We start from the raw sequence: 25,629 nt of genomic DNA on the forward strand, positions 1-25,629 counted from the left end.
CTTATAAAACTGGGCCAGCTAAAAGTAGCGTGACATAATTAGAGCTGTTAATAAGAGCTACCGTTGAAGAGGGTGACTGTAACCCAGCAACTGTATCGTGACTGTAGTATTTGGTAACGCACCCTGGTTGGCTGGTTGGTAGGTGAACAGCCCCCCCAGTGGCCATGATGCTGAACACTTCTCCATAGAAACCAACATCAACAGTGAGGCCAAGTTGACGCCTGCGGCTGACTGTGCACACCACATTAAAGTGTAGGTAAAGTCCTGAGTCTATACTTAACTTTAGATCAAATAACAAGGAAAGAGTTGTGTATTTAGCTGCTTCATTTACTGTGTGTTGTGTTTGTGGTGACAGAACATTAACAGAATAACTATGTTTCCTGTTATTGTCAGTCACAAGTTTTAAACTTTGTTTCAGTGATGGGATGAAACTGAGAGAATTTACTCAAGTACGATACTAAATTACAGTTTTGAGCTACATGTACTTCACTTGAGTATTTCACATTTCAATTACTTTATATATATTGTATATATATATTTTTAATATAAAACATGATTTTGCCAGCATGCATTGTTATGAGCATATCTAATTATGTTTTCAGTAAAATATTTAAGTAAAAATTGGATTCAAGTCCTTTTACTTTTGAGTATTTCTACACTGTAGCATAGCTATTTTTACTTGAGCAAAATATCTGAGTACTTGTTCCACTCACCATTTACAAAAGAGATTAAAAATTTGAATATTTTGGGACAACATAACTTTTTCACACCAAGAGATTAAGAAAAACAAATGTTATGTTTAATACAACTACAACATATAGGTTAATATGCTCACGTGATACAATCATCCATTGTATTTGTAGCATTACAATGTTAAATTTAGCAAGGGTCTAAATAAGTTCCAGAAAATCTATGACTCTATATGAAACCACTGAAAATCCAGTTAATGGTATCACTCCTTCAGGTTTTTCAGTGTTGGAATGACATCCAGGCAGATGGGGGCGTCTGAGGATGCATTGATCCCACTGTTTGTGGGGAAAAAAGGCTGCAACATCACTTTTGTCCTGGACAGCTCAGAGAGCATGAGAGCTGTTCTGGGGTCAGTGAAACGGCTGCTGATCCAGACCCTGCTGACTAAAGCTTCACTCAGAGACTCTCTCTTCAACATCGTAACGTTCTCAGACAAGGTGAGGGGGGGGGGGGGGGGGGGGGGGGGACTGTTTCCTGAGTACAGCACCAGGAGATCACAGAAGGAAAAACTCTCTGGAGGTGGAAAGAACAACTTACTGACAAATCATCTATTGTAGCTGGCTTGAATCGCCCTTGTTAGCATAAAGGATGGTTATTAAAAAATACAATGAATTGCTTCTGTTTAATGAGTTAAAGGCAGTTTGTCATTGTGGCCTGTGGAAACCATGATTATCTATACCTGAGTTCAGAGGTTGTGATGTGATGGACTGATGATTTAATCTAAATAACATGGTATTTAAAAAAAAAAAGTAAAGTAAATCAAAGTTGGTAGTGTCCTATTTACTGAGAGAATATAAAATTTGAATATAACATTTTTTATTTAATCAGAGAGCCCCTTTACCTCAGGACAAATTTTCTGTTATCCACTTTGCAGGTGAGCTGCTGGTCCCACCACATGCTTCCCTGTGCTCCTGACACAGTGTACACCGCTCTGTCCTGGATTCACTCCATCAGGTGCGGCCCCGGCAGAGGTCTCCTGGCCGCCCTGAGTTTGGCCCTCTCTGACCCGACCTGTCACGCCGTCCACCTGCTCGCCACGGACCTCCCTGACCAGCCGGAGGCCCTGCTGAGAGCTCTGCCCGCCCTGGCAGCCGGGAGGCCTGTGAACACTTTCTATCTGCAGGAGTCATACAGTCAGCTGGACGGCAACACAAGAGATTACCTGCAGTGTCTGACTCAGGCCACAGGAGGAAGCTGTTATGTGATTGTAGACGGTTCCAATGGGAAACTGGGGAAGGTATGACAGAATGGGTGCTGGATGGTATGTGGTGGATTGAAGAAGAAACACAACTTCTTTTCACTTTTGTGTATGTTAACATGTTTGTTTCAACGACAGAGTTTAATTTACTATATTGATATTGAATCCAGTTGTGAAAATGTCACTATGTCATATTGGAGCATGGAATCATGACCCGGAAGCTGCATTGATTATTATAACCTATGCTTTTATAATCTACTCAATTACTTTACTATTCAGATAGCTACAGCTAACAAGCTACACTGACATTGATTGGATCCTAAGACACCATACCCCACAGTCATGGTGGCAACATTTATCAGCAAACATAAACTATGCCGACACACAAACGCTGCAATACATTACACCTACAATCCAAACCAGTTTCAGTGTGAGATAAACAAAGTATAGATATAAGAAACAGTGACAATGTCCACATATAACGTTGTGACTGTTTCTCTATGCCTGCCATCAGGTGATTCCTCTGTATGTAGCTGAGAGCCAATCGTCAGTGCCATTCGTCTCTCTAGCCGGGTGTCGCTGTCCGTCCACTTCAGTCATGATCCCACAGCAGCAGCACAACATGTCTTCTCTGCTCAGGTCAGTTTCCATGGTTAACTACTTACTCATTTGAAAGCCTGATCTGTCAGATCATCAGGTCTCAGATATCATACATATAGTTTGTGCTTTGGGTGCAATCATCAGCCCAGTGACACACACACATTTCAGCTGTACCCTGGCCTCTCAGGTCCAGTCTGGATAATCCGGCCCGCCTGGTCCCCTCCTGTGTGCTGTCTGACCGAACCCTGGCCCATTCAGAGTTCTTCCCTGGATCCTGTGTGCTGGCCAGGAGAGAGGTGGATGGCTTGTATTATCTGGGCACTGTCATACAACAAGTTCAGGTGAGCCGATGTCGTGTTGTGTGTGTCTCACTGTGTGTGTGTGGAGGTAGGGAACGTGGCTCCTGAATGCATCATATCAATGAGTTGTCCACACAGTGATAGTAAAAGAACATGTGTGTCTTTCTCTGTGTGTGTGTGTGTGTGTGTGTGTGTGTGTGTGTGTGTGTGTGTGCGTGTGTGTGTGTGTTTGTGTGCTGTGATGAGAAGTGATTCTGGATAGTGGTTGAGCAACTGTTTAGTCACAAGTAGCTGTTCTGTCGATCACGATCACACTTACACATGTTATATGTGGTCACTCTTCATCCCTGACCACCCCCGGAGGTGGTTTGGGCAAAAGGATCACGAGACATCTTATTCCCATATGTCTAAACTCAGGGCCGCACAGGAGTCTGGGTAGTCGAATTTGACTGTCCAGGCACTGCTGGTTTGGGCGTGGTCTCCTCCCAGAGGCAGCTGGTTTGCTCCCTGGACATGGTGAGCCACCACCTCGGGCATCATAGGCGCTGTCTGGTTCCTGGAGACGCTGTCCTGTCGCCATGGGAACCAAATCTGAGAAGCTACGGGCCGGGGAGAGCTATGGCCATCACAGAGCGCAGAGGTGGTTTTGGAAGTGCAGAGGAAACATTTTTACAGATGTATGCAGTAATGTGAATGGAGCGATTAAATTAAACCTTCTACTAAATAATTCTGTTCAGGATTATATTTATTGAAAGATATTTTTAGGTTTTCTTAAGTATCAAACTAATTCAGTGACAGATATCTGTCCAACCACTGGTACATTGTTAACAGGAACAATAGCTAATTCCACATCTACCTGCTAATTCCAAAAACATGTCCTCGGATAAACTCCAGCAGCATATTGATATTTGAATATTTGTATTTCACCATATTGGACTGAGACAAGGACACAGCACAGGTGCTGATCTCCATCATGGCAACAACATTTAAAGAATGGTAAATGGTCTGTATTTACAGTATATAGCGCTTTTCTAGTCTTGAATACTACTCAAAGCGCTTTACAGAACAGAATCACTTCCTATTAGGCAGGGTACTGGTACTCTTAATATAAACAAATAATGGCTAGAAAATCACTTTTTCTATTGCTTTCATACTTTTCTGTCTTTACAAAGAAATTTAAATTTACAAATGTTCTCTATACTGAAGATGGTGCATGTCAAGATTATTGTTGTCCTATCTAGTCATGATCACCCCCAGTAAAGCCCTGTTATATCTTAGTCTTTTTCCTGCAGCTAATGGTGTTGTGAGTCTCCGGGTGCTGATGTGGAACGGCTGTGTGTCTCTGGTTCCTGACCGCCTGGTTTTACCCATTTTGGAATCTCACTATGACAGGATAACCAGAGAGCTCCAAATCCCAACATCAGCCCAGAGTCAAAAGTGCAGCTGGCTTTGTGCCTGCCGCTCCTCCTGCCCTCCCGAGCTGTTCTGCTTTGACTGCTCAGCTTCACCTTGCTGTCCTTCAGTCGCCAACCATCGGCCCTGCGTGGTTCCACCCAGATACAGGTCCAGTCTCGGAGAGATGGATGGATCTGAGAGGGCAGTGCGGGATAAGTGGCTGAACCTCAAAGATACAGAAATGGGAAAAGGTGACCCAGAGTCCTGTTCCTCTTCATCTCTTACTGATGGTGAGACCAGAGCAACGTTTCCTCCTGCGGTGAAAATGAGGAGTAAACACCAACGTCCTCCCTGGAGGTACTGGAGGAGTATAGGGACCGAGCCTCAGCACAGACAGCCAGGTGGGAAACACAGACACTCACTACACTAATAAGTTCTTGACTTTGAGGGAAATCATCTTGTTTTGCTTTACGGCACAAAAGAGAAAGAGCATAAACATCATCCATCCAGAGAAAACTGAAGTACAGATCAGTTTTTCACAGTACCATAGTGACAGTTCAACATAGTGACATGCTTATCGAGATATCCCTTCAGACATGTGAAATACATGGTAAATGCTCATGAAGGAAAGGACACTGTCAACACAAAAAGAAGTATGGTCCCAGAATCATTATTCATCTGTGTGGTAAAACGTTTAGAAACAGGAAAAAGAACGTTGGACACACTTTGCTTGAGAAATTGATCTAGTGTTGGATCACACCGGTCCATTTGAAAATGCTGATACATTATAAATTCATGCCCTCTGTATTTGTGCAATGGCATGTTTGGTGTTATTTTCATTGTTGACCAACAATTTGATGAAACAACCCAACTCAAAACTAGATGCTGTCAAATTATTGATTTCACCTTGAATTCTGACAAACACTTGTACTAATGTAAACACCAGACTGGAATGGCAATCAAAAGTGTTCATATCTCCACCAAGGCCCAACAGTCCCCTTAAATTCAGTCAAGCTCCAACAAAGTGCACACATCTATTGATATCACTTCCCTAAATCCACCCTGTGGTTGTAGGCCTCTGCCAACCAGTGTAGTTTCAGTCTACAAATGAGGTCAGTGACCTTCGACCCCTGAAATCTAATCAGTTCATATTTGAGTCCTAGTGCCAACTGGTCAGAATTTGGAGAAATTCCTTATGGACAGACTTAAACTATCATGTTTAAGAGGCCAAAAATATGGCCACCGTGACCTTGACAAAAATCTAATCAGTTCAGTGTTCACAAGAATGGGACGGATGTGCGTACATAAGGACAGACAACCTGAAAACATAAATCCTTTAGCCACTGCCTTTTGCCATTGCAGTTGCATAGAAAAATCAATGACACTGGTATTGTGGTCATAGTATGGTATTGCAGTTGAGGTTTCCAACAAAAGCCTCTGATAATGTAAAGTAACACCAGTTAACCTGCAGGAGATCTGTGCATGTTTCTCATTTTCTATGTTAATCTGCAGGGAGCGAGGTGCCCAGGAGGACCTCACAACCTGTGAAGTTCAGCTTCCCTGTCCCGCAGATCAGCACCTCCTTGTCCAATCACAGCTCTATGTTTCAGTCACTTCCTGGTGCTAACGGGAGAAGAGCTAACATCATAGACATTTTTGGCATGAACCTTTAACCTCGACTACCTGTGGGACTGCAGCCTAAACAACGCTACTGTTTAGGAAAAACATGTCAGAGTGCAGATTATGAAACTTGACATGTGTCAATAAAGTCTGTAAAAAAGAAAAACGCTGTTTGAATAAAAAAACACTTTATTTGATTACACTGATGCAGGTAAAATACTGTTAAGTGCATGACATCATGGTTTAATTTCAATACAATAAATAAAATGCATCAAAATATGGCTTCTCATTGTGCAGGAAAGAAACCTTTCCGATAATAAAATAAAATGTAAACTCCATGTAAAGCAGGCAACAAAACACGTATACTTAGCATATACTTAGCATTAGCATTGGTCAGTTCTGTGAAAGCAGGTGAAGGGGTTTGGTTTGGTCAGAGGTTAAAGGTGAGGTCGATGCTCTCTCCAGCTCTGACACTAACCAGCTGAGTCTGCTGCTGCGACTCTGGAATGTAGGCAGTGATGGCATACGTTCCCGGAGAAACCTCGATGTGGAAATCGTCACCTGTTCCCGAAACGTGACCCTGAAGAAAGAAATTGTATTTGCAGAAGAGCATCGGAGGACTGGAGAAGGGAAACTGATGTGGAAGCACTGTAAAGTTCCTCTAATGACTGTTGAATTCAAGAAGCAGCAGAAATATCAAAATAATATTCTTTCTACAAGATGCATCATTTAGTATCTCGGCCAAAGAAGTCTAGTTTCCAGTAGATTCAAACAACTTTCTGTTGTACGAGGCTCTTACGCGTTTCCTGGTTGGCAGAGTGGCGGTTGCCTTCCCAGCAGCTGGTCGAGTGTGGAACCTGGACACGTGTTTCCTCTCTTTGTCAGTCGGGTCAGTGCAACAGCCTGACTCATAAAACCTCTAAAGCACAGAGAGTATATATTTTAGTCTTCCCGGTCACTGGCTGAGAGCACAGACACATCAGGTGAAGACTTAACACCTCACAGATATTTACTGACCTTGCACTGATAGGTTGTCTGTGCCATGAGCTCTGCCAGGGTCGCAAAGGCATCATTTAGCTCTGTGTGGCATCTCTGAAAAGGCAACAAAAGCGAGGAGCTTGACTTGAGAATAGATGAGCTAATGTGAAACTCAGTCAGGGTTAATCAACCAATTGAAGGAGTGACATTACACAGAAACCATGTAGGCACCTTGACAGGGATTTGCGTGTCTTCCTCTATGGTAGTCGGGGTCTGGGATGTACCAGTGCTGGTCCAGTCGACGCTGCGCCTGGAGGCCCGCTGCAGCACCTCGAGACCCAGACTGGCAGAGCGCTGCAGGGAAGACTCCAGCCAGGCGTGGCTTGTCATGACCAAGTCATGTAAAAACTCAGGTGACCTTAGATGTAGAAAATTCGGGATACATTTATTCTTTGCAAGCTTAAGTTCTTATACTATGTTTTTAAGGTGCAGCGGCAGGCTAATGAGGCCATACCAACTAAAGGTTCAGATCAAAGGCCTCCGATGACTGAGATTTCAAATGGTATATGAAGTCATACCGATTAAAGGCTCAGTTCAAAGGCCTCCAATTTCTAAGATTTATAATAGGTCTCAGAATTGGACTGAAGATAACCAGTGATTTAATATACCATTAAAAACCAGTGATTTACCAAAATGCCAAAATTCACTAAAGGAAATATGTCATCATTAGATTCGGGACAAATCAGAAGTTTTGAACTAGAAAGGAGGTAGAGAAAGCCACCTCCTGATTGGTTGAACGGTCAACAGCAGAGACGGAGTTGAGCATATAAGCAGAAGGTCTGAAGCTTAGTCTTCAGTTGGGCTCTGGAGCCAGCTCGGGTTTATCACTTGTAAAAGAATAAATTCTACTGCATTGAACTCTGACCTTCTCCAGTGAATTATTTCGACCAACAATTGAAGACTCCTGTAGCAATAGAGTACACGTGTTGGAAAAGAAGTCTAGTCTTAGTATCTGGCCCAGTATTAGACATTTATCTCTAACACCTTCACCTGAGAGGAGGAACAAGTAGAGAGCATTGGCTCAGGCAGTTTATTTTTTTACTTTACCTCACAGTGAAGACCAACAGACTCGAGCTTTATTCCAAATATAAACTGGACTGATTTGATGGTTTGATGTGAAGCTGAAATGAAATGACAATTAAAATCAACAATCGATACTAAGCAAAGATACCAAAACTTAACAGCTGCTCAAATGTAACATTGATAATGGTATTAGTTTTCAATGATATGAAACGGAGTATGTTTAGACTATTGGTTTGGATAAGACTAGAAAGGTGAACGCGTCATCTTGGGTTATGGGAAAATATGATTGACATTTTCCACTAGCAAAAAACAAAGATGGTTGTCACTCACTGAGGTGAGTACAAGAGCGAGTGTGAGCAATTTGGTGCAGATTCCCTGACCATTTGTGACAGCTGTGCATTAAGCAATTTTACTTCACTGACATTTTCCAGTATTTTCAATTTTTTTAGACTAACTTAAAAGGGATAAGAAGGGGTAAGAAGTGTGGTGGAACTAACAACTATCTTCACTATCAGTTATTCTGCAGTAAGAGATAAATGCCAGGAAACTGTGCCAAATGTCTGAAACACATTCCTAAAGCCCAAGCCTGTCATCACCTGTTTTGTTTGAATAACATCCTAAAAGCTGAAGGTACTACATTTACTATGAACTTATAATAGAAGCAAATCATCACAAATAATCAACTGGAGCTGGCCTTTTAAAATAAGATATACCTGAAAAACAACGACAAATAACAAAACATTTTTGTTTTTAAAACAAACAAAAACTTGAATCGGTCAGTAGTAATATAGGTTTGGTGGCTTTATTCACAAACATCTGATCATGAGCTACTTTATTCTACGTCTCACAATTAATACAGGACAAGCGAACGCAGCAGAAAATCAACGAAACTGCGCATGCGTGAAGATTAACGCCACTCTAAGCTTTGATAGAACGCGGCTGTTTTGTTTTGTTTCGTAGCAACTCACGTTCTTCGTAAAGTCAGCCGTAGTTTTCACGAGCTCAACAGAAACAGCTGCAATCTCACGTGTCCGCTTCTAAAGTCGCTTCATGCAAGTGATCCAGTGAGGAGATGGTTTACGTGTTTACTTGTTGCGTTGAGAGAAAATGCGCAGAAACACGACACTGATACGTAAAACCCACGCTTCTTCTGTCACTTACCTTTATCGTTTAGTTGTCACATTTTCCACTTGCAAGTGTGTGAAGCATCACTTTCACTCTCCGCTCGTGGCTGTGCTGTGTCAAAGTGTCAGGACAGGAAGTGCTGCATGCTAAGCCCCGCCCCCCGCCCACAGCACCCAGTAACGTGGAGGTTTATCTCTAAACATTTGGAAGGGTTTGCAAATATGCCCATAATCATCTAGTGAGTTTCAAAAAATCCTTATTCACCTCAAAAGTAGTGTTTGTAAGGTTGCACCCTTGATCTTTGTTCACCTTAAAAACGTAACTCCAGTCTGAGGGTCAGGAGTTTTAATGAGTGATGAAATTTGAAAAACTTCATTTGATACATAATAAAGCTTTTTGCTCCATATTAAATTCTGCAGTTAAGTCTCTAAGATAAGGTTTAAAAAATACTTGCTGGACAGATAAGTCACCGTTTGGTAAGTTAATAAACAGGTGTCCTCCTGTTGGCCGTCAAGTTTGACAATTAGCACCATCACTTTTAATGGTTTAATGCCTAGGCTTCAGAAGCTTCCTTGCCAAAGACTTGTATACCAACTCCTTCCCTCCTGATGTTTCTACACCAAGATTCACTGCCACCAACCAGTTTCCAGGGTTCCCCTACTCAATTTATCAAAACTGCAGCGAATGCCCAATGTAAAATTATTGCTGCATCAAATCTTTAGTGGTTTTCACAACCAAGTCTGTATTCTTTCACTGGAAAAAGAAACTCATTAACCAAATAAGTCAACATTGTTTTATGAAGTTCAGTATCCTCTCAGTGAGCTGTCCCTAGTCTAAATTTGACTTAAATCAGATGTCCTGGATGCCTTCATCCATGTAACGTGTTCATAATTGTGCACACATCAGTGCAAGTGATCCTGACAAGGACGTTCTTCAATGTACTAAAACATTGTAACATTTGCACAGATTGCGTAGTACATTTATTCATTGTGCCATTAGAAATCAGACATGACAAACACTTTGCCATTTATACAGTTTATTTTTGCAAAAAACACACTGACAAGAGTTTTATGCCATCAGCACGCAGGCTCCTCCCACTGCCTTGATCTTCTCTTCGGCCCTTCTGCTGAAGAACTTGGCCTTGACAATCACAGGCTGTTTGGGCAGCTTGCCTTTGCCAAGAATTTTGTAGTAGCCCTGTAAAAATATAAGACACATTAGTGCACCATAGCTAAATAAACCAAGTATCACCATCTGACAATATGCCACTCCGCTGTTTTCATGTACAAACTGTACAGAGGCTTAAGTTGCAATAATTGCCCATACTTAACAGGAAATGACAGAGCACTGAACGTGTGCACATTACATTCATTTGCACAACTCATTCTATCTCTAAGTAAAACGAATTTGACTGCAAAAGTGAGAGAACGTAATTTGTTACAGATATCATGGCAATATGTTGGGAGTATGCATAATTACACTTCAGCAGTACTTTCACATTTTTATCAGCAATGCCATTGTCTCAAAATTAGAGCTTCAAAAATCAATTACTTACTACTTGGACTATTAACAAGGTTTGTAACGCCAAGCAAAAAAACCTTCTCAAATAACAGAAATTTATGCTTTAGCTATCGGGGTAATTCAACACGGGTAGCCTTAGGAAAAATAAGTTAATTACAGAGTTTGTGTAAGACATTGCAGATGTGAATTTAACCTCTAAATTAAACTGGTAACACTATGGTTGACATTTGAAATTATAACTTTGTTCGTTTTTACATCCATGATGTGATGAGTCATGGACATTCAGGCTCCCAATGACCCAAACTCTGCATTGTTTTAACAGTAATAAGGGATGAGAGTTTTTTGGCCAACACTTACAGCGCGCACAGCATCGATGATGGGGGCGGGACCCTCAGGCTTCTTGCCATAGTTGAGTCTGGTCTGCTCGCTCACCAGCGTCCACAGCTTGTCCAGGTTGATGGTGGGGCAGTGGGTGGTGTTTCTCTTCAAATGGTAATGTCTCATACCCACTTTACCGAAGTAGCCCGGATGGCTGAGGGTCAACAGAAAATACAGATGTAAGGTTTACTGCAATACAACCAGTCCTTTCATTGTATGTCACGAATGACAGGACAGGAAATATAGGTCGTCTCTTGGACAAGTAATCAATCTTTTGTTAAAAGTATTGCTGTACCATAAATCTTGTGTGTGATACAAGCACAAGATGAGTCAGCAAAGTTAGACCGAGACATGATAGAAGTTTTGTAACTGCCCATGTGGGTGACTGACCAACAAAAAGCCAGTCGGTGAATAGGACCAGTCTTCACTCTAAGAGGACTCAAGCACACCAAGACAATGATTTTGTGTCAAGGTGAGACTCTAGTCTCTACACAAAGATTATCCATTACTTGACTAACACATCAGCAGGAATGCAGGCATGAGATACAATGCCATGCTCAACTGATGAATGAATGTTTCACACAAATGTCAGTGTCCTATATCTGGAATATAGAAAATCTGTTTATTAATCTGCATTGACATGTAGATACTATTGCTGATAAACACAAACCTACACCTCTGTCAGGAATTGCTCCTAGACACATTCATATTAACAGTGCAGTAAACACAGGCATGCAGTTGCATTTACTTCGTAAATTCCATTTTCATTGTGACATTATAACAACCGTCCTTCCATCATGTAGATGAGACGAAACTGACTAATACAAATGATTACCATACAATATGTTGAAGAATCTTACAGACACTGCCTTTCCAAACTACAACATAATGCAATTGAATTGTCCTTGGATTGCTGCACTGCATATTACTTTTCCAGTGTTCCCAGATAATCTGCCCACTTCACTAAACACCACACAGAGTTGTCTCCTTGGCAGCCTTGCACTTATATAGGTGTGTTAGTACATTGCATGTGCTGCCTCTGTTGTTTCTTAGTCCGTAGAAGGTTACATAATCACTGGTTTTGTATGTTCAAATATTTTGATAAAGCAGTGCGTGTTAAAGTAAGTGGGATTTATTGTTCAGTTTTTGGTTAAGTATTGAGTTGGATATCAAGAATCATAGAAATGTCATAGTATTGACTACTATACCATTCTCTACACCACACTCTCAAGTATAAGATGTGTGTCAACAGAAGAAAGTTTTAACACCAGCAGGGCATTATTTTTGTAACACACTTTGGCATAAATACAGTCTAAAGACAGGTTCATGTGAGATCAGCTGAACACTAAAACAAACACTTCTCTCCTACTCAGCCATTCCGACACATTGAGCAGCACTTACTATTTGTCAAAGTTGATTCTGTGGTGATGCATGCCACCAGCATTACCACGACCTCCAGGATGCTTCCTGTGCTTGCCTGTTCAGATGGACGAAATAATGTTCATTATCACAGTGACATAAACAGACTTAAGCAGCTAAAACTACTCAGCACTCGGGTACATGGGATGTTGATACTCACCGATACGACCATGTCCGTGGCTGACGTGTCCTCGGAGCTTCCTGGTCTTGGTCGCCTTGGTCGGCTGTTTGGAAACAATGGATGAAGATTAAAACACCTGAACTTCAACCCTCACTGATGTGGCTTCTAGAGGTGTGAAGCTAGCTGGTTAGCAACAATTCAGAACACCGAGAAAACCTGTCTAGTCTGGCATCACGGCGGGTTAGACAGCCGGTCAACTTAAAACACTGGAGTGCAAAACTACATAAACTCAAAACGGGACACAGCAAACACATTGCAATAGTAAAACGCGCTCAGCCGGTCCAGCCCATGTCCCCGGGTACTTACATGCTGCCTAGCATTCTCAGAAGCTAGCGCTAGCTCACAGGCAGTTTTACGCGTTTAGCACAGTATTCAGGGTCGGTTCTAACATTGGCAGCAGCTACTTGTGTCACATTAATGAAGACAACGGTGGCTTCACGTTAACTCAAGCTAACCACTGGACAGAAAGCGCAGGCTAGCTGCAGCAGCCGGAGGCCAAGCTACCACACAGGCAACTGCTCACAAATCCCTGTATAATGAATAAATGTGTGTAATAACAGCCAGGAACCACGCAGCAGAGGGGACCGCTCAACAAAATGTCACCGGGTGATACTTTTCCTGGCCGAACGCACGAGGATGGACACAGATTTATCTCTAGTTCAGTGCTGAGGGCTTCACGATAGCACCTACCATCTTGGAGGAGAGTTGAAAGAGGAACGGGATTTGGAACTCACGCGGTTTTGTGCGAGATTTGCTTCCCGACAACAAAGTGCAGTGTGTCTTCTTTGGGTTTTAATGGCGATTGGTAAACCTGCTTACAGGCTCGCTACCGCCACCTACTGGACTGGAGATTGAATAAAACTTAAAACTTCTCTTATTCTGTTCATCTCCATGGTGTTGTAGCAGATTCGCCGACGAAATATTGTGTTTTATTAGATAAGCACACTCTTCATTCTTTTTTTCCACCTCTTTGCATGTGTAGCAGAATCAATATTCCAGGACTACCTCTGCTGCCAAGCAGTGCAGTATGGGTATTTTTTTTATTAAAGCATAAACCCTATACGTGTACTTCAGGTAAGGTACTGATCATGTGTGCATACAAGATGGTCAAAAGAACAACAGACACACTGTTCTACTTACATTTTTTCCTCAGGTTACTTACTGAACATCTTGATACTGATCATGAAATATTGCTGATTCTACATGTGTAAATGTAAATTTGGCAACTGTTATTCAAAGCTGACAGGACAAGGTGTATTTTTACCTCCACCGAGGACATTATGTTTTCATTTGCATTTGTTTGTTAGTTTGGAGGATTTCTCAAAAAACTGCTGAAGGGATAACCACGAAAGAATGTTGGAAGGATATGGTATGTGTCAAGGACGAACCCGTTAAATCTTGGTGCAGATCCGAAGGGTGAGGTTTAGGGATTAGGGTCAGGGGGCGGTTCTAGGAAATATTTTTTCACTTTATTCCACATTGTGAGATAGGATGTTTTTCAACATTAATTCATGAATCTTGAAAAAATCTGACATGTCAGGGTATTGATATCTATGAGTGTGTTGCACATCCAAATAAAGATTTAAATGAATTCAAATTAATTCAAATGTGGTTTGTTTTTACCTGTAGGAGTAAAGAGAGGAACAAAAGTTATTTTTATTCTGAGATGCAAAGTAAATTTCCTGTGAAACCCAAAGTAAGTATAGGATTAAAACACTTTCATTATCAAGTTAGTGTGATGCTGCATTATCTGTGGTTCATACAGGCTCAGACAAGTTAGAAGTTCATTTACAGACAGTTGCCCTTTTATTCAAATGTAAGCAAATTATTTCGAAATATAAATTTATTACAGGAGTGAACTCGGTTTATATTCTGATATCTGCTTCATGCTTCGATGGAAGAAAAGACATCTGAGCCTTATTCAACCTCATCAAAGCTGTAAGGGATGTTCTTCTTAAATCACTCAGTAATTAATCTTGTTGGAAATTTCACATGTTAGAAGTTGTATATAATTGCTGTAGTTATCTCAGAATAATGAAAATGGAATTCAAACATGTACATTTACTCAAGTACTGTACTCAATTTGAAAGTACTTTACTTAGAAATTTCCATTTTGAAGTGCTTTATATTTTATAGTTTTTACATCACTCTATTTTCCAAGAGCTAAAGCTACTAGTTCATTTTGAGATGGTGATATTATAAAATATGGTGCCTCTAACAATGTCATGTAAAGTAAAAGTAAAGCTATCCCACAATAGGACTACTGACGTCAAACCATTTCTGAAGAAACAATTCATGATGCACTTGTGACTGTCTATGAGCAGTACTGCAATGTCACAGCTGGCCGAGGTTGAATCTGCTTTCCACCAATCAAATCGTCCGTGTCACCCTTGATACTGGACACATGTAACAGTTGCATCCCTCTCATCTTCAGCTCACATCCACCGGAGGACACACTCACCTGCTTCCTGAAGCACAAATCTTGTTCTTTCTATCATTCACACTCAGGTAAGACACACTTACCATTGTACTTAATTCCTGCATTTTTAACATTCTGTTTCTACTCATCATGTGCTATGTCTATTTTTTGTACATGTTATTATCCTTCAAATTTCCCTGTAATATTTTCCTTGGTCAAATGTGCACATAAATTAATCAGAAAATCAAATTGCTCTGCTTCACCTCCTGCTTTTTTGTGCTTTTCTGTTTGTTTTGATTCCTGTATTTTGCCGTCAAACATGGGGCACACAGGAGTTTTCAAACCAGCAGCTTCTTCTGTGTTTTCTCTTTTCTCAGTTAACCCCAAGGGGCCTGATCTCCTGGAGATGACAGACCTGGTGCAAAGATGCCATGGCAACCTTCCCCAAAGGCGTGCCACCTTGTTTCCACAGGTAGGAGAGTGTAGAGCCCAGCTCTCACTGGAGGCCATGCCATCTGAGAATATTGTCTAAATCCAGAATCTTCGGCTGAGGAACCAAGTGTCCAAGTGTTACAGTGCGGAGAAAGTGGGAGAACAGTTGTTGATATTTAATTTGATTATTATTGATGAGAATGATCAATCTCATTATTTGATAGCTCTGCAGGAGTGGATTCTCTGAGATGAAAAAGGAGTCAAGTCAGTTTTACAACGGAGAAGCTGGAGCAGCTTCGCCATCATCTGAAAAACAACAAAGACAACCTGTTACCAGTGTCGCAGCTGTACTGAAGAGAATAAGGTAAATGAAATCACAACATGCAGATTGTCGCTCCACAACACATTTGTATTGAAAGGAAAAGTTGGACATTTTGGGAAATAAGCTGATTTGCTTTCCTTTGAGAGAAGAGTGATACCTCTCACATGTCTGTGCATCTTGTTAGTTAGTTTGACTTAAAGACAGAAAACACATCGAAATATCCAGCCTGACTCTGTCCAAAGGGTAATAGGTGTATTTCCAAAATAGTAAAACTGATTATGATTTGAGATAATTGACAAGACAATATTTTGTTTGTGCGATTAGAAAGCTAGACATTCTTTGTGTCGATTGATCTGCTTGAAAAATGTCAGTCAAGTCTTCATCTATTTCCACAGGGTTCATACAGAGGCCCAGAGGATTCTGGGTAATTCCTGCATACCTGTAGTGAGCCTGGAACGCCTGAACTTCCAGTCCGTCTCCTTATCGTCTTTGCAGCCTGAGGTGTCTCTGGATCGACTTCCCTGCCAAACACAAACTGAGCTTCACAATGACGTCACTATAAATCATCCTCAACAGGTAGAGACATGAAGATTTAAACATTTTCATTTGAGACAAAGACAAACAGGAGTTCTCTTTTATGATTATTTTAACTTTTTACTTTACGTCTGTGTCCTAATCTCTGCTCACAGAATGGATTCAGTCAAAACGAGCCACACATTTTAGAGATCAGAGAGGATTCACCTGAGTCTGAACCGGCAGCATTATCTGATCTCAGTCAACCAGAAACAACATCAATTTCCTGGACTGAACCGTACTCTCCTGACAGTTTTCCCGGTGAAGATCCAGAGCAGGACGCAGGCTTTGACTGTGAATCAAACCCGGATCAGTCGTATATCCTGTTTGATTGTGGATCTGATGAATGGGACCCGGATGGAAAATCGAACTCTGAAACGTTTTATTTGGATCCAGATCTGGAGCAGACCATTACGATCGTATTGGATCCAGAACCAGACACCGATCAGACCGCATCCCTGCAGCTTGAGGATGCGTCTGAAACTACATGTGAGGTGGATGTGGTTGAAATGGAGGAGAATGAAGAGCAGAGAGCTGATGTTTGCTGCTCACAGGAGGAGGCACACTCCTCCATCCATCAGCCTGAACCTGGAGATGGGACTGAGGAGGTGGAGAGTGAAGACTTCTGTGCCGTCTGTCTGAATGGAGGAGATCTGCTCTGCTGCGACCGCTGCCCTAAAGTTTACCACTCGGCCTGTCACATACCTCCTCTCATCATCCTCCCACTGTAAATACTGTGCATGTACACATATCTGCAGACTGTATATGCATTTATAAGCTGTACACCCTCTTCATGTTTGTGTTCAGTGTAATGAAGGAACACTTGATACAGATGCAAAAACGTGATCTTTTTTATGTATATTCTTTTTTACTATTATGTAATAATACAAATAAAAGACAAAATAATGCCACTGTATCCTTCAGCAAACAAAATACATAAGTATATCTCATAGATGTGGCAATCCTTGGAATGAATGAGAAAATATATTTTCTAAACTGTGAATTAACACAGTCCTGTGTGTCCTACAGAGGTGACTGGGTGTGCACGTTGTGCAGGTCCGACCAGGAGCCTGTGGAGGGCTACGACTGTGAGAACATCCACAACTGTGAGGGAATCAAACCCCCGTACACATTGTCCGACCAGGACCAGAGGGTGAGCTGTGATGCACTGGTTTGGTTTATATGCTGATGTTTGGATGAATTTTGTATTTTTTCTCATACTTCTTTATTTTGATAAACCTTTATATAACCAATGTGGGCATTAAGTTCAGTTTCCTTTCTATTTCTCATGAATAACCAACCAAGATAAGGAGGGAAACCAAATTGTCATTTTACTGATAATAACTGTTTCACAAAATTAAAGAGACGAATCACAGAAGAGAATGAAGTTACATAGGGTTTGTATAACAACAAAATTACATTGTAGTATATTGTGATTGTGCATCACTCATATGCTTCTCTGTTTCAAATCAGTTTGAGTGTGTGTGTGTATGTTTGTGTTTCCCTCTGCAGAGGTGTGAGAAGTTGACCCTGCTGTTGTACAGTCACCTGCTCAGTGCTCCGTTTCATGAACCCGTCAGTCATCTGGTCAGTCCGACAGATTTATTAAAAAAGATCTAATGCAGGATATTACCCTCATAGCAATCAATCAATTAATCAATCAAATTGTATTTGTATTGCCCATATTCACAAATCACTGTTTGCCTCATAGGGCTTAACAATCTGTGCAAGGTGCCAACTGAATAATAATCCTGTACCAATGAACTGTACCAGTACAAGTCATAATAACTAGATAATAGCCTGTACTTAATGACATCACAATGTGGTGATGTCAGTTTACAATTTAATGTCATGACAAATATTAGACCCATCCTGCATTATCAGAATACACAAGCATATATCACAAATAAAGCAAGAATCCAGTGTGTACGCATACAATTTTAAATGTATATTAGTACGACTCCTTCACCACATACAACCTAACCTTGAGTAAAAAATAATCTGTTGTAAATTCATATCATTATAAAATCATTATAATTTATCAAATACTATAAATCAAAAGGAACAAAGCAGTCTTTTAAAGCAACACTATGTAACTTTTACTAAGCAACAGCGCCCTCTGCAACAGTTCAAAATTGTAAAAATATATGGTTTAAATATTTATGTAATACAACAGGAAATGTAGCTGATTAAACTATAATACAACTTATTACATATGAAGTAATTTTATACCAACTAATTCTAGTGATTTTTATGAGGTTTTCATTGAAGAGGTTTTATGGTTTTCAATGATGAATGAGATACTGTGTAACATCAACACTTTCAGTTGGTTTTCCCTGCTCAGTCTTTACATGATTTACAAATACTGTTTTGTTACAATAAGTGAAACATGTTCAGTGTCCATACATTTGTCTGGACAGACTCCAGATTGTTAAAAACCACTTACCAGGGACAAAATAGACACTTGCTATGCTGACTTAATGTACAACTCACACAAAGTGACATCATCATGTAATGATCATAACAATCTGCCTAAAGAATAGAGAAAACACACAACAGCCTCTCGTACAATAATGTGATCTGTGACTGCCCTCCAGGCTCGAAACTACTACCAGATCATCAAGAGGCCCATCGACCTGTCGGTGATCCGCAGGAAACTGGACGAGAGCAAAACTGTGCACTACTTCAGCTCTGAGCAGTTCGTCGATGACGTCCTGCTGATGTTCAAGAACTGTGCTACTTTCAATTACGTAAGTGTGTCATAAGGATGTTGGAATCTGAGTGGATTTGCCAGTTTAATCTAATTTGATCCTGTAATCAAATTATTTCTTCAATATAGCTTGAGGGAATAAATTCCACATGTAGCATCAAATGGGGCCCGGATACTATCAGGTCAATAATTGTGGTATTTTCCACTTTGATTTGTCTATTTATAGGCACAACCAATCGGGATGTGTCTATCTGCTGGTAGAGAGTAAATCTCAAGTCAAGACATCACTAGCTCCATTTTGATTCTAACATATCCCAGTCCGAGGTCCATAGCTTGATTGGGAAGGGTTTTCAGATTAGAAAATAAAGTACCTGCCAAGCAGACAGTATGCAGACTAAATACAGCAGTTTTTATGTGTTTTGTTGATGCACACTATATTGTCACCATTTTATTTTCATAATGAGCTCATGAATTCTCGAGTTATGGCCATATATGTATTTTTTATGAAGTCATACTGACCTTAACCTTATAGACCACCAAATCCCAATCAGTTCATCATTGGGTCCAAGTGGACATTTTGTTTTGCCAGATTTGCCAGAATTCCCTCTGGGTGCTTCTAATATATCATGTTCACAAAATATATGAGCTCACCGTGACCGTGACCTTTGACCCTTTCTCAGTAAAAATGTGATCAGTTCATCTTTGAGTCCAAGTGAATGTGTCTGAAGAAATGACTTTGAGGTGTTTCTATGTATGGACATGTGGATGGATTGGACAAACCGATAATATATCTTACCTCCAGTCATTACTGACAGAAAGCCATTCAAATTTAATTTAACTCCTCTCTCTCTCTCTGTGATGTGCAGCCAGACTCAGAGGTGGCTCAGGCCGGGCGAAACCTGGAGGTGTTCTTCTTTAGCAAACTGAGGGAGATTTTTCCTGACAGGACGTTCCCGACGGCCAGCCAGGACACAGTGGACGCCGCTCGTCTCCGCTGGCTGAGCAGGAAGAGGAAGGAAAACTACAGGAAGAGGAGACACACGTTTAGTGGGAAAAAATATTATCTTTAACTTAACATTGTTGTGTTAAAGCCTTTTGTACTTTTATTTTTACATGGAGAAATGCATTTTTATGGGGAACCAATAACATGTGTGTCAGATATTTCCACAGATTTGCAGGTATGAGAAATTTTTGGCAAATTATTCACATTAGTTTAAAGGCAGCAGAGCGATGCGGTGGTGAGCACAACTACCTCACAGGTTCAAATCCCAGTTTGATCCTACAGTCCAAAGACATTGGGATTAGGTTAACTGAATATTCTAAATTGTCTGTATGTGTGTGCGAATTGTTGTTTGTCTTTGTAGCCCTGCGATATGGTGGCAACCCGTCCACCTCCCCCAAATGTCAGCTGGGATTTGCTCCAGCTCCCCCAGCGACCGTCAAATGATAAACTGTGTAAATAATGATAGGTGATTAGGGTGATGACTAGACATCTCGTCTCATGTTACTTTTTGTGATGTAACTGACATTGTTCTTTAACTCTGTGAAAATTAAACGAGGGCCTCAGACAACACTATGTAGGTGGTCGGTTATACAGGTATAATACCTGGTCTTATAACCATTGAACCAAGGTTCTTATATGTTTTATAATTAACACAATTTCCAAACAGACAACTGCTTGTTTAGGGGTAGAGGTTCTGCCACAATATACAGACGTGTACGTTGCCCCCAACTTTGGAGCATGACACCTTAACTTGAAGTGGCAAAGTGTTTGGCTTCTTTTCACGTTTTGTCAGCTATTTGTCACAGTTATAGCAGAAACAAGTTGAAATGATGTGGAGAGAAATACTTCAATTCATGCTGAGTGGAAGTTTGTATTGTTTTCCAACATCAAGGTGAAACTGGGAGGATACTACTAATTAAGAGTTTCTGATGACTTTGACTTACACATTTTTAAAAGCAGTTTAAAGTAAATATGCGTCTCCACTGTTTTGCCATTATTACACACAACAGCCACCAGGGGTCATCTTTGTGTTTTTTTCCACATCCACAACAACTTCAGCATGTCCCATTTCTGAACAACTGATCAACACTGTCGGAGATTATTCAGATTGACTGAAGAACAAAGGAGCCTTGATAAATATGAAGTCAGTTGGAGGTCTGTCTCAGTGTGGACACAATCCGTAGGTAAAACTGACAGGTTTTCTTTGGAATTAACTCGCTGCTTGAAGTCAACCACCTGAGTGATACAGTGAGAAAATTAACATCTCTCCTTCATAATTAAACTTTTATCCTCATTTCCATTAAGTTTACATTTTAGATATGTCTACTGGCCAGGACAGCACAGGGTATAACTTTACCAAGTGCATTAAAGGTCCCATTTTGTAGAAAGTAAGTTTCTGTTTTGATGACAAAGCAGGTGCTACATGAATACTGTGAAAGTATCAAAGCACTCAGTCCATGGAGGAATGCCCACTCTCCGTGGATTGGGTGCACTGCACAAACTGCTTTAAAAAGCCATCAGGGCTTCTGTAACTTGAGCTGCTGTCAGACATGCACTCCGCAGTTCCTCCTCCACCTGACCGCCTGAAGTCCATAGAAATCCAGGATAAGTCGATCTGTGAGCACAGCAGGGGATCCCCCGCTGGATTCACCACGAGTGAGTGGGGGGGGGGGGTTGAAGATGCTTCTAACACGAGACAGTCGCAAAAGTGAAAAAAACTATTGTCTGAAGACATCGAAAAAAATGTCAAGAGAGTTTGTGGTGATAAGAGCTGACAATGGTGTCAGTGGAGTTAATACGCCACTTCCTGCCTCTGCCTGCTCCACCTCTCGCCTGAATAATGCAGAGGATTTGTTGCTGTTGTGAACACGTCTGTGCAGAGAACCTCCTGATGTGTTGTGAATGTGTGAAAAGCAAACTGTGGAAAGCCAATTCTCCAGATTTTACGTAGGTCATGTCGGAAAGCGACGTGACTGTGTTGACTAATCTGTGTTGTTGTGACATCACACGTCGTCACTGCCTCAGCTGCCTCCAACATGGCCCACATGGACCCACTGTGGTTTCTCTGATCTCTATTAGGGACTTTTATTTTTTTTGTTTGGCCTCCAACAATCTTTTCAGATTTGAATCTTTTTTAACATTTTTCTTCTACTGATCGTTTGATTGCTTTTGTCTCAACTTTCCCCTGTTTTAACTCGTGTGTCACTTGAAATGACAAACAGATGTTGTTATGGCTGCGTGTGTGGACTGCAAACGTGCTTACTCACAGTTCAGGTTTGATATCCATCGCCTGGAGTCTGAGCTCTGAAAAGAGAACAAGCTGCTTGAAATGTATTTCTCTGTAGCTGGTTCCCAGGCAAAACATATTTCATATAGTGTATACAGTCTTCCACTCTTGATGTCCCCGCTGCCTTTTCACCAACCTGCCTGATGTCCCCAATGGTTTAGGATTCTATGGTCCCACATGCTCCCCTGGTCTACCTTTACAAACAGAAGACAGCCTCTGGGTCTCTGATTGGATGACGAACACAAAATGCTCTGTTCTTGTTAAAACTCTATAGAGAGAAATGTTAAACTATTTCAAGATGTTCTCTAATAGATGTTATAATATCTCTAAATTGAAACACATGATCAAAGAGGAGATTAATATAGCTGCTACCAAACTAAACAAAGAAACATTGTTTTTAATACGACTATTCAATAAGAAATCAAAGGTAGGACATACATAATGCACATAAAATGGAACAAGTATAACAAGCAATTAATATAATATGAATCTTTTAAAATGTGTGTTTGTAAGAGAAGTATAACCCAAATAAAAAAAGAAAACTATCATACACCATTTAACGTGTCTGGATTTCAGTAATGAATAATAACAAGAAATGTTGAAAATGATTATATATGTTCTAAAATTCAATGTGACAGTGAAATTCTCCCTTAAAGCACGTTGACACCAACTGGACCACAATTCACTTCCTCACTGGCTCCACTTCAGAGGCTGCTGCTGCTGCTCAGCTTATATCATCCAGTCTGGACAGTAATGTCCCTGCAGGAAGACACAAGTCTGCCAAGTGTCTCACAAACATGACTCACATGATACACCAGAACAATGTTGTTTAAACACTTCAATAAAATGCTGTTCTGTAAAATGATCAACTGTTTGTTGGGTTGTGACCAGGATTAACACACATACTTGATTTATCTGTTTAAATTTGGCGTGCACTTGAATATTTCCATTTTCCATTATACACTTTAACTCTATTATATCAATTTGACAACTTTTACATTGAACTGATGCAATAAAGTTACACAGACAGTTAATATGTAATTGAAAAACATACTGTCACAGTTTACAGCATAATTATTTTTTGAGCGTATGGCACTCTCTTAACGGACCTCCTGCCACTGAATTTGTACTTTTGCGTTTGATGATCAAAGTATATTTAGTTGCCAACACTATACTTTAGTCAAAACCTTTACACTAATCACTTTTTGCAAGTGATTATTTATATAGTTTTCTGTTGCTGCTTCTACTCAAGTAAAGTGTCTCAATACAAGAAAAACAGAGACGTTGTTGATACTGGCAAACTTCTCTACCCTAGAATGGGCCCTTTATATTGAAATACTTATATATGCATCAGAAGTGGCCTTGTTTTTCAAAAGTCGTCCGAACTAGACAAACTAAAGGGGAGGGTTGGAAGGGGAGGGTGAGGTGACGGGTATTCAGCTGCAAAATTCAAATTCACCACTAGATGTCATTACATTCTACACACTGAACCTTTAACAATGATATATAGATATATTTTTTTAAGTGTTCCAGGACATTCTGTTCTTCCAAGATTCAGCTCGGTGTAATTTGTCAGACACGAACAGTTCATACTTTCATCCACTTTGTTCAAAGTGCTTTTCTGTGTAATATAATCCATTAGGACACCTACAGCATGAGTGCTCTTACTCTGCGAAGGAGGCCAAATGGACAAAATCTGCTGCAAAAACTGAAAAAAGCCACTCTGGTTTCACCATAAACACTCTATAGTGTCTTTGATTTATGTGTATGTCCACTAGGATCTCAACATTTTCAGCTATTGAATGAAGACTACTGAAGAAAGATTAGAGGGGGAGCTTTTAAGGGCCAGCGGCAGCAGCAGCAGCCCTGTGGCTAATGTTGAGAGAAAATAGGGGAAATTGACCATGAGACGTTATCAAAGGGAGGTTTATGCCGCGCTTGTGTCTTTTAAACCCACTTCATTCAGGCCAGTAAACCTCAGTCACATGTCTGCTCTTTCTTTTTCTTTTCCTTCTCCATTATCCCCCCCCCCCCCCATCCCGTTTGTAATGATGTTTCATTTAAGAACATCAAAAGCTCCCATGTAGCTCATCTTACTCTGTCTGAAGCTGGGTGAATCACTAACGCACATGAGCAGCGGGAAAAGGTTTGCTCAGCTGCTTTGAGAACGTCAGCGTCTGCTTTAAGTGAAGACCCACACATCTAATGCTCAGACCAAACTAAAGAGCAGGCACCAGCTGCGATGAGACGACTGATGTGTTCCATCCATCTCATAAGAGTGTCGTCACTGTGGAGCAGTTCTTTTAGATGTACACTTACTCCACAGTGCCTGCCCACAGTGTTATTTAGGGCCATTAAGACACATTTCCCCGCTCAGAGTCTGATAAGTTGTTGCATTAAACCGTTATTTTCTTGAATTATCGTGTCTGGGAGCAGAATAAGTGCATGCTGTATTCTTTGGACAGTGTTGAGAGCACAGCTGGTAGTTTATTACAAACTCCTGCAGATAAGATGTACCACATTAAAACTTAATGATAAAACTTGATCTAAGTATAAGAAGTTGGCTCTGTAAAGACACATTTAACCATATTTCTGATTGTATCTCTGTGTAAAAGCTCTGGGATATAACCCTGAAAGAAAATAATGTTTACGCTTCATTTTTCAAATCAAATTAAAAAACATTCTTGATCCAAAGACAGAGACTTGGATGCTTTTAAAGAGAAAAAGAATAAGCTGCATACAGCAAAACAGTCACGGTCATTTCGTTTCATAATTTTCAGCTATGGAAATATTTAGAAACATCTCCTCTGATGCCCAAATTTGGGAATTAATCTGTATATGAGAGAATATGAGCAGAAGAAGAAGAAGAAGAGGAAGGAGCCCTGGGGCCAAATAAGAATAAAAACATAGGGTGTCACTTTATAGATCCGGCCTGTGCCTGGTACCTCAGGTCAGTTCAGAGCAGTCACATTTTCAAAATGTTTGTATGAAGTGGAAGAAACAGTTACCAATCTGTTAATGATGATCAGACTGTCCCTGCTGCCCTCGCTCCTCTCATCTCTCCGACCCGAGTGCAATGCATGATGGTAGATGTCAGTGACCATCAGTTGTACACTATTTTTCATGATGCATTATGGGAAACTTTAAGTGTATAGAGGACTATATAGTGATTAGTGAGTGATTTCAGACACAGCCAGACTAAATACACAGGGGAGGCTGCTGGGATAACTGAACACATGTGAAACACATGTGGAACAGGTGGAGTCTGTCACACTGGCGGGCGAAAGGACAAAGACAGGAGGTAAAACAAGAGAGACACACAAGGACAGGGGTTTC

The 25,629-nt window shown here is 40.8% G+C and overlaps 4 protein-coding genes and 1 non-coding gene across 8 annotated transcripts; 2 read left to right on the forward strand and 3 right to left on the reverse strand.

Moving 5' to 3' along the window:
* Positions 1-42: 42 nt before the first annotated feature.
* On the forward strand, positions 43-6,133 carry c6h11orf16 (chromosome 6 C11orf16 homolog). 2 transcript variants are annotated; one of them, XM_034588494.1, is made up of 8 exons: positions 43-252; positions 965-1,187; positions 1,625-1,987; positions 2,463-2,587; positions 2,736-2,889; positions 3,265-3,487; positions 4,140-4,643; positions 5,755-6,133. In XM_034588494.1, exons 2-8 carry the CDS (start codon positions 981-983, stop codon positions 5,913-5,915), a joined length of 1,737 nt encoding a protein of 578 aa, XP_034444385.1. In that variant the 5' UTR covers positions 43-252; positions 965-980; the 3' UTR covers positions 5,916-6,133. The 2 variants fall into 2 exon arrangements, with proteins under 2 accessions (XP_034444385.1, XP_034444386.1); XM_034588495.1 differs by having other exon boundaries at positions 974-1,187.
* On the reverse strand, positions 6,034-9,217 carry akip1 (A kinase (PRKA) interacting protein 1). Of its 3 annotated transcripts, none has more exons than XM_034588503.1 (5): positions 9,085-9,217; positions 7,072-7,258; positions 6,880-6,954; positions 6,662-6,781; positions 6,034-6,442 (listed from the first exon to the last, which is right to left on the reverse strand). In XM_034588503.1, exons 2-5 carry the CDS (start codon positions 7,228-7,230, stop codon positions 6,293-6,295), a joined length of 504 nt encoding a protein of 167 aa, XP_034444394.1. In that variant the 5' UTR covers positions 7,231-7,258; positions 9,085-9,217; the 3' UTR covers positions 6,034-6,292. The 3 variants fall into 3 exon arrangements, with proteins under 3 accessions (XP_034444394.1, XP_034444396.1, XP_034444395.1); XM_034588505.1 differs by lacking the exon at positions 9,085-9,217 and adding an exon at positions 8,892-9,070; XM_034588504.1 differs by lacking the exon at positions 9,085-9,217 and adding an exon at positions 7,948-7,998.
* Positions 9,218-10,071: 854 nt separating this feature from the next.
* Positions 10,072-13,826, reverse strand: rpl27a (ribosomal protein L27a). Its single transcript, XM_034588183.1, has 6 exons — positions 13,812-13,826; positions 13,238-13,330; positions 12,527-12,590; positions 12,349-12,424; positions 10,927-11,101; positions 10,072-10,245 (listed from the first exon to the last, which is right to left on the reverse strand). Exons 1-6 carry the CDS (start codon positions 13,824-13,826, stop codon positions 10,117-10,119), a joined length of 552 nt encoding a protein of 183 aa, XP_034444074.1. The 3' UTR covers positions 10,072-10,116.
* Positions 11,309-11,438, reverse strand: LOC117763922. Its single transcript, XR_004614276.1, has one exon. It is a non-coding gene; the product is annotated as a small nucleolar RNA SNORA3/SNORA45 family (small nucleolar RNA).
* A 1,159-nt stretch (positions 13,827-14,985) lies between the features above and the next one.
* Positions 14,986-20,982, forward strand: LOC117763223 (E3 ubiquitin-protein ligase TRIM33-like). The gene is made up of 9 exons (XM_034588184.1): positions 14,986-15,055; positions 15,344-15,438; positions 15,623-15,762; positions 16,116-16,296; positions 16,410-17,020; positions 17,323-17,446; positions 17,806-17,880; positions 18,891-19,043; positions 19,870-20,982. The coding sequence occupies exons 2-9, from the start codon at positions 15,373-15,375 to the stop codon at positions 20,071-20,073; spliced, it is 1,554 nt and encodes a 517-aa protein (XP_034444075.1). The 5' UTR covers positions 14,986-15,055; positions 15,344-15,372; the 3' UTR covers positions 20,074-20,982.
* Positions 20,983-25,629: the final 4,647 nt, after the last annotated feature.

This window comes from Hippoglossus hippoglossus, chromosome 6 (assembly GCF_009819705.1).
Source record: "Hippoglossus hippoglossus isolate fHipHip1 chromosome 6, fHipHip1.pri, whole genome shotgun sequence".
NCBI lineage: Eukaryota > Metazoa > Chordata > Actinopteri > Pleuronectiformes > Pleuronectidae > Hippoglossus > Hippoglossus hippoglossus.

Coding starts and splice junctions, on each gene's coding strand:
- c6h11orf16 (XM_034588494.1), top strand. CDS start 981: ATGACATCCAGGCAGATGGGGGCGTCTGAGGATGCATTGATCCCACTG. Junction 2,890..3,264: donor CTGTCATACAACAAGTTCAG/GTGAGCCGATGT, acceptor GTCTAAACTCAG/GGCCGCACAGGAGTCTGGGT. Junction 3,488..4,139: donor GGCCATCACAGAGCGCAGAG/GTGGTTTTGGAA, acceptor TTTTTCCTGCAG/CTAATGGTGTTGTGAGTCTC.
- akip1 (XM_034588503.1), bottom strand. CDS start 7,230: ATGACAAGCCACGCCTGGCTGGAGTCTTCCCTGCAGCGCTCTGCCAGT. Junction 6,955..7,071: donor ACACGCAAATCCCTGTCAAG/GTGCCTACATGG, acceptor TTGCCTTTTCAG/AGATGCCACACAGAGCTAAA. Junction 6,443..6,661: donor CTCTGCCAACCAGGAAACGC/GTAAGAGCCTCG, acceptor TTCTTTCTTCAG/GGTCACGTTTCGGGAACAGG.
- rpl27a (XM_034588183.1), bottom strand. Junction 12,425..12,526: donor CCACGGACATGGTCGTATCG/GTGAGTATCAAC, acceptor CCATCTGAACAG/GCAAGCACAGGAAGCATCCT. Junction 10,246..10,926: donor TCATCGATGCTGTGCGCGCT/GTAAGTGTTGGC, acceptor ATATTTTTACAG/GGCTACTACAAAATTCTTGG.
- LOC117763223 (XM_034588184.1), top strand. CDS start 15,373: ATGACAGACCTGGTGCAAAGATGCCATGGCAACCTTCCCCAAAGGCGT. Junction 17,021..17,322: donor CCTCTCATCATCCTCCCACT/GTAAATACTGTG, acceptor TGTGTCCTACAG/AGGTGACTGGGTGTGCACGT. Junction 17,447..17,805: donor TGTCCGACCAGGACCAGAGG/GTGAGCTGTGAT, acceptor TTCCCTCTGCAG/AGGTGTGAGAAGTTGACCCT.